At 45.8% G+C, this 10,817-nt stretch overlaps 1 protein-coding gene across 2 annotated transcripts in view; it reads right to left on the bottom strand.

Annotated features, from left to right (window-relative positions):
* Sgpl1 (sphingosine-1-phosphate lyase 1) overlaps positions 1 to 7,629 on the bottom strand; it is a 51,189-nt gene extending 43,560 nt beyond the window's left edge. The window contains exons 1-2 of one of the 2 annotated variants that reach the window (XM_021204868.2): positions 7,546 to 7,629; positions 6,549 to 6,634 (exon numbers count right to left, since the gene is read on the bottom strand). In XM_021204868.2, coding sequence (XP_021060527.1) covers positions 6,549 to 6,575 — 27 coding nt within the window. In that variant the 5' untranslated portion in view covers positions 6,576 to 6,634; positions 7,546 to 7,629. Of the gene's footprint in view, positions 1 to 6,548; positions 6,635 to 7,483 lie in introns of both variants that reach the window. The other variant, XM_029542487.1, reaches the window with a different exon arrangement.
* Positions 7,630 to 10,817: the final 3,188 nt, after the last annotated feature.

Raw genomic sequence — 10,817 nt, forward strand, 5'->3', positions numbered from 1 at the left:
CAAGATTGTAACAATGCACGCCTTTAATCCCAGCCCTTGGGAGGCAGAGATTTCCAGGCCAGCCTGGTCTACAGAGTGAGTTCCAGGACAGCCAGATACATAAAGTAAATCAATAAAAAAAAAAAAAAAAAAAAAAAAAAAAAAAAAAAAGATTGAACACAGAGACATAAATGTTTATCAACTATAAACTGAATAAACTGCAACATATTTATACACTGTAATACTATACAGTAACAAGAAAACATAAAAGATACAAAACACTGAGCAAATAGGCTACTCACAAAATAATATATGTTTCCACTAAAAATTCTAAAAATCAACATAGTAAAGAGGAATAACTGCTTTTAATGAACATGGACTAGGAGTGGAGGGACACGAGACCTGCTAGAGTACTAGAGTACTAGAGTACTAGGAACTCTTTTTTGTTTTGATCTAGGAGGTAAGGGTCGTTACATATGTATTTTTACATATAGAATTTACTGTACAATTGCTCTTTGCAGCCTTTGGGACTGGGAGGATAGCTGAACTATCTTGAGTTTGGGATGATAGGTGGGATGCGTACTCTTGGTTGTCAACCTGACTGCATCTGGAATTAACTAAAAATCCAAGCACCTGGGCATACCTGTGAGGCATTTTTCTTGACCAAATCATTTGAAGTTGGAAGACCCACCTTTAAATCTGGGCCACACCTTCTTATGGTGTGGCTTATATAAGCTTTATATAGGCTTATATAAAGGACAAGCTTATATAAAGAAAGAAACTTTTGCCTTTCACCTGCTAGCCCTCATTCTCCCTGGCAAGTTCATTTATCCTGCTGCTGAGTCATTGCTTCACTGGTGTTAGAACCTAGGGACTCCAATGTATACTGAAGACCAACTGAGACATCTAGCCTCATGAACTGAGCAATACTGGATTCTTGGACTTTTTCAGGAGACAGCCACTGTTGAAATAGCTGAACCACAATCTGTAAGGAACTCATATAGATCTCCTCTTTATAGATGAGTAGGTAGTTAGGTAGGTACATACATACAGTATGTATGTACGTACATACATACATACATACATACATTCATTCTATCTGTTCTGTTCCTCTAGAGAACCCTGACTAATATGTACCATCAATCTGACTAGTATGTACCACCACTCATGGCTCCCCATTGGTTTTAAGCCTGCCCTGCCTTGGTGAACAGTCCCTGAAACAGTCAAAACACACGTCTTGAATGTACCAGATGACTGATGAAGCCGTATCAATTTGGCCTTCACTATTCCATTTACTACATGGGCTTTTCTCTCAGTAATTAGACTCTGTGTATTTATACATGATTCACTACAAATCAATTCCCCATGGAAAATTCTTAACCCCAGGCTAGTTCTAAATTCTGCCACCTATGTGTACAAACTATATTTAACAGTAATGTCTATTAATTAAGAAGGCAAATGTTACTAAAAATTACTGGCACATAGAATGCAAACTAAGCCAAATTTGGGGTTTGTAGCTTATCTATTTTTTTAAGGGGCTACTTTCCCCCTCCCCCCTCTCTCTCTTTTTAAAGATTTATTTATTTATTATATGTAAGTACACTGTAGCTGTCTTCAGACACTCCAGAAGAGGGAGTCAGAAGTGGTTGCTGGGATTTGAACTCCGGACCTTTGGAAGAGCAGTTGGGTGCTCTTACCCACTGAGCCATCTTACCAGCCCAGCTTATCTATTTATAATCTCCCTTTTCTTCAAAGGCTTTATAAATTATTAAGAATAAGACTGGAACAATATTAAAAAAACAAACAAAAAAGAAACAACAACAAAAAAAGTACCTACTCAAAAGAAAAAAAATACAAGAAAAAAAAAACAAAAAAAGTGCCTACTCTACAATTTTCTCCAGGGCGCCCACACAATTTTAAGTGCTATATCAAATGAAATTTCCCTTTCTTCCAATTAATCCTACAATCAAGAAACCTGGCTCAAATAATAAAAATAACTTTTTGTGTCAATCTCAGTTTAATCTTAAATTCTATTTGAGATTCAGAAAGAAAGTATCCCAGAGAGAGAAAGAGAGAGTGAAAGAGAAAGAGAAAGAAACAGACACAAAGGACAGGGCTGGAGAGAAGGCTCAGTGGTTAAGAGCAATGGTTGCTTGTCTAGAAGACCTGGGTCAATTACCAGCACTCACATGGTGGCTCACAACCATCTAGAACTCCAGTTACAGAGGATTTGATGCCTTCTGGCCTCTGTTTTACTGCATGAAGCAAAACATCCATACACATAAAATAAAAATGCAAAATAATAAAAATAATTTTTTAAAAGTCAAAGGTCATGAATCAAGTTCAAAGACCTGGAAAGATTTGATTTTTTTGTTAATATGAGTATTTTGCCTGCATATATGTCTGTGCACCAGTTACATGCCTGGTGCAGAAGAGGTCAGAATACATTGAATCTGCTAGAACTGAAAGTATAGTTGTTAGCCACCACATGGAAATCAAACCTGGGTCTTCTGGAGTAGCAGCTAGAACTTATCACTGAGTAATCTCTCCAGCCCCAAGATTTTATTTTATTATTACTCTTTGTTTTAAAAACTGATGGCAGCTTGACTTCAAAAAGTGTACCAGAAATGTTGAGCAGGAAAGCATTAATTTCTTCAGGAATCTGTTCTCCTGCAGATGATCGTGTACTATAGATTCATCCAGATACATCCCAAGATAACAAGGCTTGAGTCATGGCCTAAATAACCTAAGTAATATTGCAAGAGGCTTGCTCACTCCCCTACTCATAGGGAAATAAAACCTGCAGATGAGCAGTCAGCCGTTATTAGAGACCTGCAACTGGGGTTTTCAACCTCGGGACTGCAGACATCCTACAACACACCCTTAGTTGGGGAGGTCCTGGTCATTACTGGATACTTGATTTTATTTCTGGCTTTAATCTAGTAGATGCTAGGAGTCAAACTGTCTAGGTTAAGAACTTACCTAAATAAACAATTACCATCAAAATAAGGTAAACTTGTCTTACCTAGAATACCTACAAACTTATTCCTCAAAAGATACCTATAAAATACACTGGCTTTATGAAATAAATTTTCCTTTTGACAACTCCCAAAGTGATTATCATTAGGTGAAACTGAGGAGAACATGGATGAAAATGTTGCCAGAGAGGATGGCCTAGTCGGTAATCAATGGGAGGAGAAGCCCTTGGTCCTATGAAGGCTCTATGCCCCAGTATAGAGGAATGCCAGGGCCAGGTATGGGAGTGGGTGGGTTGGGGAGCAGGGGGCAGGGGGGAGGGGGGGATTTTCAGAAGGGAAACTAGGAAAGGGGATAGATAACATTTGAAATGTAAATAATGAAAATATCTAATAAAAAATCTATTAAATGATAACTGGTATAAAAAAATTAAAAAAAAAAAAAAAAAAGAAAGAAAGAAAATGTTGCCAGAGTTAAGAAAGCCTGCTACAAAATTGCCTAACTTGCATTCTCTCTTGAGATAGCCTCTGTAAAGGAACATGCTCATTTATTCTCCCTGAGACACAGATGGAAAGTGTTACAGTCCCATGACAATGTCACTTGACTAAATGGAAAAAAGACAAGTAAACCACTCTAAGCAGACAGACAAAACTGAGACAGGAACAAACAAAGCTCAAGCTCCTTGATTACATCCAGACTCTAGGTGAGCTTCACATCTTCTCTCTAACATCTGATTTCTTAAATCACACAGCGATTTTCAGCCCTCACACTCACTAATCCCTTTACATGTAAGGCTGTTCAGCATTTTGACATTATATGTATAGGTACAAAGTTCAAAATTGCAATGCTTTAACTGCAATATAAAGGGACATGAGATTGTGTAATACATCAGGAACTTTAAGGCACGATGATCTAGGAGACAAGAATCTTTCCCCATACGAATTTCCAAAGTGCACCCCCCAAGTGATTACAATTTCTGTTCTTCCTAAACCCCCCACTGTCAGTCACAATGATCAATAACCTCTACCTATCAGAGATTTGCTCCAGAGACAGGGTTACAAAGGTGAAAGAAGGGGATCTTCTCACATATTCCACTTAAGAAAACACTACTTTGTTACTTAACTGCTGTGGAACTCAACAAGAGTCTAGTTTTTCATTATCAGAGGATGTCAGCATATTTATCAAGGCTTTTGGTAAAAATTTAGTAAGTGTGTAGACTATCTCTTTCTGCATCTAATACATTCTTGATTTGAGTTATAAGAACTGTACTATTATTCCAGAATTCACCTCATACTGATTTCCTACCTACTGTTTATCTTATTCTGATAACATAAGGGATAAATAACTAGACTCATGTACAATATTAAGTTCACCATGACTTTTAAGATTGTTCTTAATTAGGGCCTGGTGAGCAAGAAGATTCTAAGTTCAAAGCCTACCTAAGCCAGTAAGCTGTCTCAAAATAAAATATTAAAAGAAGTGATGAGGATTTAAGTATAGCACTTGCCTAGCATGTAAGACACTGATCGAACACACACACACACACACACACACACACACACACACATACAATTTTCTTTTTAAATTATAAAACATTTTTCTGTACTGAGGTTGTTTTTGTTTTTGGTTTGGTTTGGATTTTTTTTTTTTTTTTTTTTTTTTTTTGGTTTTTCGAGACAGGGTTTCTCTGTGTAGCCCTGGCTGTCCTGGAACTCACTTTGTAGACCAGGCTGGCCTCAAACTCAGATATCCGCCTGCCTCTGCCTCCTGAGTGCTAGGATTAAAGGTGTGCGCCACCACGCCCGGCTTGAGGTTGTTTTTTTTCACTTTCTTAGGTCCTTCTTTTTTCCAGTTGGCACAATAGTTTTGTATATCATAAAAAGCAGAAAGAGAACCTTGAACTCAGATCATAATAAAAATGTACTATGAAAACCTAGGTCTGGTCTTTTTCTTCAAAAAAAAAAAAAAAACCTTCTTAGCCCCAGGCAGTTAACACACTATGGTTAAGAAAGATGATAGCCTTTCTAGTGAAAGCGCTTTTATGCGATCTCTATGTTATCTTTAGAAAATTACTTGTTAAAGATCATTCTTATTAGGTTGGAGAGATGGCCCAGTGGTTCAGAGCACTGACTGCCTTCCAGAGGCCCTGAGTTCAATTCCCAGTACCCACACATGGTGGCTCACAACCATCTGTAACAGGATCCGATACCTTCTTCTGGTGTGTCTAAAAACAGCTACAGTGTACTCATATACGTAAAATAAATAAATAAATCTTTAAAAGGTAATATTAAAAAAAATCATTCATAACTATGTCAATTCCTTACTGTAATAAGTTGAAAAAAATCTCCATCCTACAGTAGCAGAAAGTCATTAATGGATATGATGAGAGCAAGACAAATAACTCAGAGCAAAAAGCATTCCAAATATACTAAATGAATGCAAGTCCTAATCAGACTTAAAAGTTTATTAACCCTACCCCAAATAAATACAAAGTCCTTACAGGAAGAAATGCTCTACTTCTATATGGGAATGCAGCATTTACATACATGTCCAGATATATTAGAGGAAAGCCAGCAACTTCTCAGTGTAAGAACTGTTCTCCATTAACCATCCAATATGCCAACAGCAACTGTCTCTTGGTAATATTGTTGCAAAGAGGAGTTGAAGGGGGATGGAGAGATTAGATTCCTTTTATTTAGTTTCCAACATTTCTAAATGTAATTCTCTTGTAATAAAAATTTGAAATTAATAAGGCTATTTATTATCTACTGAGAATTCATAAAATTTGGAATGAGACTTTTCATTAGGTTCTGAAGACTAAGCAAGTATTCCTGTCTCTCATCTGCACTATACAGACTTCATGGTCAGCTCCTGCTTCCTAAGGTGTTCACGGACATCCTGTATACTTAGTGATATGCTGTCTCCAAGAGCCCAGCATGGTAGTGCACTGAGAAGGTTGAAGGAGGCTTGCTAGTTCAAGGCCATCCTAGGCTACACTAAGAGCTTCTGCCTCAAAACAAACAAACAAACAAACAAACAACCCAAGCTCGTTAATCCCAGCACTCAGGAGGCAGAGGCAAGCAACCCGCTTAGAATTCTAGGCCATCCTGATCTACATAGCAAAGTTACAGACTAGTCTGGACTACATAATGAGCCCCCCCATCTCCAAGAACCAACCAAAAGAACCCAAACAAACAAAAAAAAAAAATCCCAGCACTAGGAGGTAAAGGGAAGGAGATGACTAAAAGTTCAAGGCCAAGTGTACCTGCTGAGTTCCAGGCCACCCTGAGTTCCAGGGGCAGCCATTGTTTCAGAAACAAAACAAAAGCAATTGCTCTAGTGGAAGGAGAAGGAAGAGCGAAAAGCCCTGAGCAAAGGCTGTAGAAAGATCCTCCGTGAATTTCTAAGTTCCACATCCACCGTCTTCATCCATTTATTCACCCCGATCACTCACGCCAGTTTCAAAGACAAACAAAACAAAAAGAAAAGAAAAGTGGCAGCGAATGCTGAGCTTTGAGCAGAAGCAAGCATCGGAGGGGAAGCGGCGCCGTGACTCAGAGCCTTCTGACCGAGAGAGAAGGGATCCGACTCACCAGCTTGAGGAGGTCGGTTCCGGGCATCTTCCTCTGCGGCCGGTTCCCTCCCCGGGGCTGCCCTGCTCCTGCTCCTGCCTCTGCGTCTGCAAAGGAGAAAGGCGGGTTTGCTCTGCAGCCCGGCCGGCGTCGCCCCTCTGCGGGATCCCCCTGCCGGCTTTGGCAGCGCTCGGGGCCGACCCCGAACCCCGGCGTCCCGGAGCAGCGGTGCCCGCGGCGTGCACGCGGGGACACGCCCCTTCCCCGGGCCCACGGCGCCGCCGCCGCCGCCGCCGCCTCTCCGCACAGCCGGACCCCGGGCTTCTCCAGCCCCGCCGCCGGCCTTTCCCCCGCGCTCCGCGGCTGACGGCTCTCGGCGCCCCCGAGCCCCCGAGCTCCTGAACCCTGGCGCCACTGCTCAGCCCCGGCCACACACTCGCGCCTGGGTCTCCCCCGACGGCACAGCAGCCGGGAACCTGCACCCCCACAGCCCGGCTCCCCATCAGCCGGGACCCAGTCCCCCTCAGCCCGGCCCGGCTCCCCTTCAGCCGGGGCCTCCCGCTCCCCTCAGCCCGCCCCCTCTTAGCCTGGCTCCCCTCAGCCCGGGCGCTGCTCCCCTCTGTCCGCTCCTTCTCAGCTCCGCTCCGCTCAGCCTGAGCCCCGCTCCCCTCAACCCGGCTCCCCTCAGCCTGAGCCCCGCTCCCCTCAACCCGGCTCCCCTCAGCCTGAGCCCCGCTCCCCTCAACCCGGCTCCCCTCAGCCTGAGCCCGGCTCCCCTCAGCCCGGGCCCCGCTGCCCTCAGCCCCGCTCTCCCTGAACCACAGACCCGCTTCCCTCTCGGGTCCCCAAGCACGGCTCGGCCTCCCTCCTCTCCCCTCCGCCGCGGCCCCGATCCCTCCAGCTCCTCCCGGCTCCCCACTGCTCCCGCCGGGTCCAGCCCGCCGCGGCGGCTCCACCTCCTCAGGCCGCGGACCCGGCGCCTTCTTTCCCCGCAGAGGCTCCGCTGGCCGCCGCCCACCTCACGCGCCTCGGTTCCGCGAGCGACTCCTTCGCCGGCCGCGGGACCCGGGTTCCCCCTTCCGCCGCCGCCGCCGAGATTGGAGGTGCGCCGCCGCCGGCCCCGCCCCTCCCGGAAATGGCCTTGGGGTCCCCGCCCGCCTCCAGGAGCCCCGGCCGTGCGCGCCCTCGCCGCGGCCGGGAGCGCGCACGTCCGACGCCGCGCTGGGCTCGCCCCGCAGTCCTCGGCCCACCGACTGCTGGGTCCCCGCTGATGGCGAGTCGGGCTGAAGGGTCCCGGCTGTGGCGTCGGGGAGACCCAGGCGGGAGTTTGTGGCCAGGGCTGAGTAGTGGCGTCAGGGTTAAGAGACTCGGCGCCGAGGTTCGGGGCGCCCAGAGCCGTGTGGGCGTGCGCGCCGCCTGCTGGCGGGGTAGGGACCGTGTCTGAGCCGGATAGGGTGTCTAGGGGGTCTCGCCTAGAGCCAGCCTCTGGCCCTGTGGGTTTACAATTTCTTCTTTTTGTCTTTTGTTGCTATTGTTATTTGTTGTTGTTTTGTGATGCAGGCTTTTTATACTAAGTTGCCGAGACTGGCTCTGAGTTCTTTCTGTAGGGCAGTCAAAGGCTTTGATCTAGGTATTCTCCCGCCTCACCAACAGCCTTCCAAAAATCTAAGGCGACCTCTCTCTAACAATTCTTTGTTTTGATCCAAGTTCTGTCGTAGGCCATGCTGGCCCTAAACTGGTCCTGTATCTTAGGATAACTTTGAATTCACAATCTTCCTGCCAGCCACTACGATCAGCAGTTGGGGGGGCTGGTTAGTGTTTATTTGTTTGAGACAGGGCCTCACTCTGTCGTGTAAGCTATAAACTGGCCTTGAACTTAAATCAAGCCTTCTGCCTCAGGCTCCGGAGTACTGAAATGATACCCATAAAAAGCTGATTATGTGAAGTGACTGGGGCGGGAGGGCTCAGTGAGGCTCGTTCCCAGCACTTAAGATGGCTCATGGACTCTGGCATTGTCTTCTGGCCTCTGAGGCCATACACACACACACACACACACACACACACACACACACATAAATAAAAATAAATGCTTGAAATAGCTAACTTGAACCTGGTGTGGTGGTTTGTTCCTGCAATTCCAGCATTCAAGAATCTGAGGCAGGAACATGGCTGCAATTTTGAGGCTTATCGGGGCTTCAAAACAAGACCCTACTCCCCAACCCCAACCCTTGCATTCTGGACACAATTGGTCACTTCCAGCCAGTGTCTGCAGACAAGACTGATGTAAGCAACCACCTGACCTGGGTCTTTAAAGGAAGAGCTTTGAGATTTTACTGTCTTAGGGCTTCTGTTGCTATGATGAGACACCGTGACCAAAGAAACTTGGGGAAGAAAGGGTTTTGGCTTACAGTTCCAGAGCACTGTTCATCATCAAAAGAAGTCAGGACAGGAGCTCAAACAGGGCAAAACCTGAAGGCAGGAGCTGATGCAGAGGCCGTGAAGGAGTGCTGCTTACTGCCCTGATCCCTCATGGCTTGCTTGCTTAGTAGAACCCAGGACCACCAGCCCAGGGATAGCACCACCCACAATGGGCTGCAACCTCCCCCATCAATCCCTAATTAGGAATATGCCCTACAGGCCTGGAGCCTGAATCTCATAGAGGCATTTTCTTAATCAATATTCCCTCCTCTGAGATGACTTTAGCTTGTGTTATATGTTCACTGAGTGAGAAAGGGGTTGGCCCTTGGTCTCTTTTCTGTGTTCAAAACTTGATTTTCCCATCAAGGTTAAAGACTTCTGAATGAAAAGCAGCATGTCTGAATGAAATGACACCACCCCAGCCTTCACTCCCCCAAAGGCAATAAACAGAGGGCATATGGTATAAATACTGGGCAGAAATGGTATTTTCAGAAGCAAAGCTGGGGATCACTACAGTTCAAGTGGAAGGACCCCCAGGGTCACAAAGGTCACCCTTCACACCAGGTTGGGGAAAAAAAAAAAAAAAACAAGTTGTCCTCTCAAATAGGTACGACTACACTGAAGTGTGACAGCACAGTTACTGCAGTGACAGCCAACTTCGCTCCCTTGTGAATGGTGATACTCAAATGTGGGCATGGTTAGCAATGCCATCCTTATCGCCACCTGATGTGTCCGGAATGAGACATTTTACCTCCTCTGCATCCCGTGACAGCACCCAGGCTCCCTCTCACAACAGTTAAGACCCTGAAGAGATCTGGCAGGTTGTTGGGGCCTTCCTCACCCTTATACAGCCAAAAAGCTCCAGGCACCTCTCTCCTCCATGCAGATGTCCTGAGATAGCCTCTGATGGACACAGGCCCCTTCCAATGTCTGCTCTTCAAGAGTTACATAAGACCTGCCTTGCACACTCCCCATTCCCTCTTTTAGGACTTCTTCAGATCGGAGGTGCTGTCTCCAGCCCTCTCCTTAGCTGCCAGATGCATGTAGAATTATTTAATACTTAAGACTATCTCACCCCACCCCCATGTGTGTACATGTGTGTGGCTGGGCATACCATGCACGAGTCAGAAGCTTGCAGATGATGTATGGATAATCAGGACCCAGTGACCACCTGTTTGAGCCCCCTACGGAACCCCAACACTGGTAAGCATGGCTATATGGGGCTTTTTGCATGATGCTGGGGATTCGAACTGAAGTCCTCTTACATGCACTTGCTAAGCAATCTCCCTAGCCCCTCATCCTTGAAGCTAGAATTCACACACCCAGGTGACTCGGGGATAATGTCTGATCCCCTATATGCATCTGACCCTTCCCAGAAATATGAACTAGGTCAACTGTTTTGGCTGATCTTTTCTTTGGCAAGAACTAAACTATGGTAAGCGTCCCTATTGTACATGCTCATTTGGTGTCCTGGCTTGCCCACATCCCTTGACTCTCAATCCCTCCTTTGCAACTGATGAATAAGGACTCAGAGACCAGAGAAGATGACATCTTCCAAACACACGGAAGAAGAAGTGGAGCTTAGCCTGGAAAGGACTTCAAAAGAAGCTGGGGGAGACTTGTTTTTTAGTGACAGAGTGAGAGAGGGCCCCCCTTCAGCCATTTTTTTGTCTGATGGATTCTAGAGAGCACAGAACAAAGCCGAGGCTGGAGAGAGCTGCACGTGGCACTTCTCTGCAGAGTGCAGAGTGGAGACTATAAGACAGGTCTAAGCTTGCAGGCTTGAAGGTGCGATTCCTGACTGGTGCTTTTGCATGCTGGCTCTCTCTCTCTCTCTCTCTCTCTCTCTCTCTCTCTCTCTCTCTCTCTCTC

Source organism: Mus pahari, chromosome 9 (assembly GCF_900095145.1).
Source record: "Mus pahari chromosome 9, PAHARI_EIJ_v1.1, whole genome shotgun sequence".
Lineage (NCBI taxonomy): Eukaryota > Metazoa > Chordata > Mammalia > Rodentia > Muridae > Mus > Mus pahari.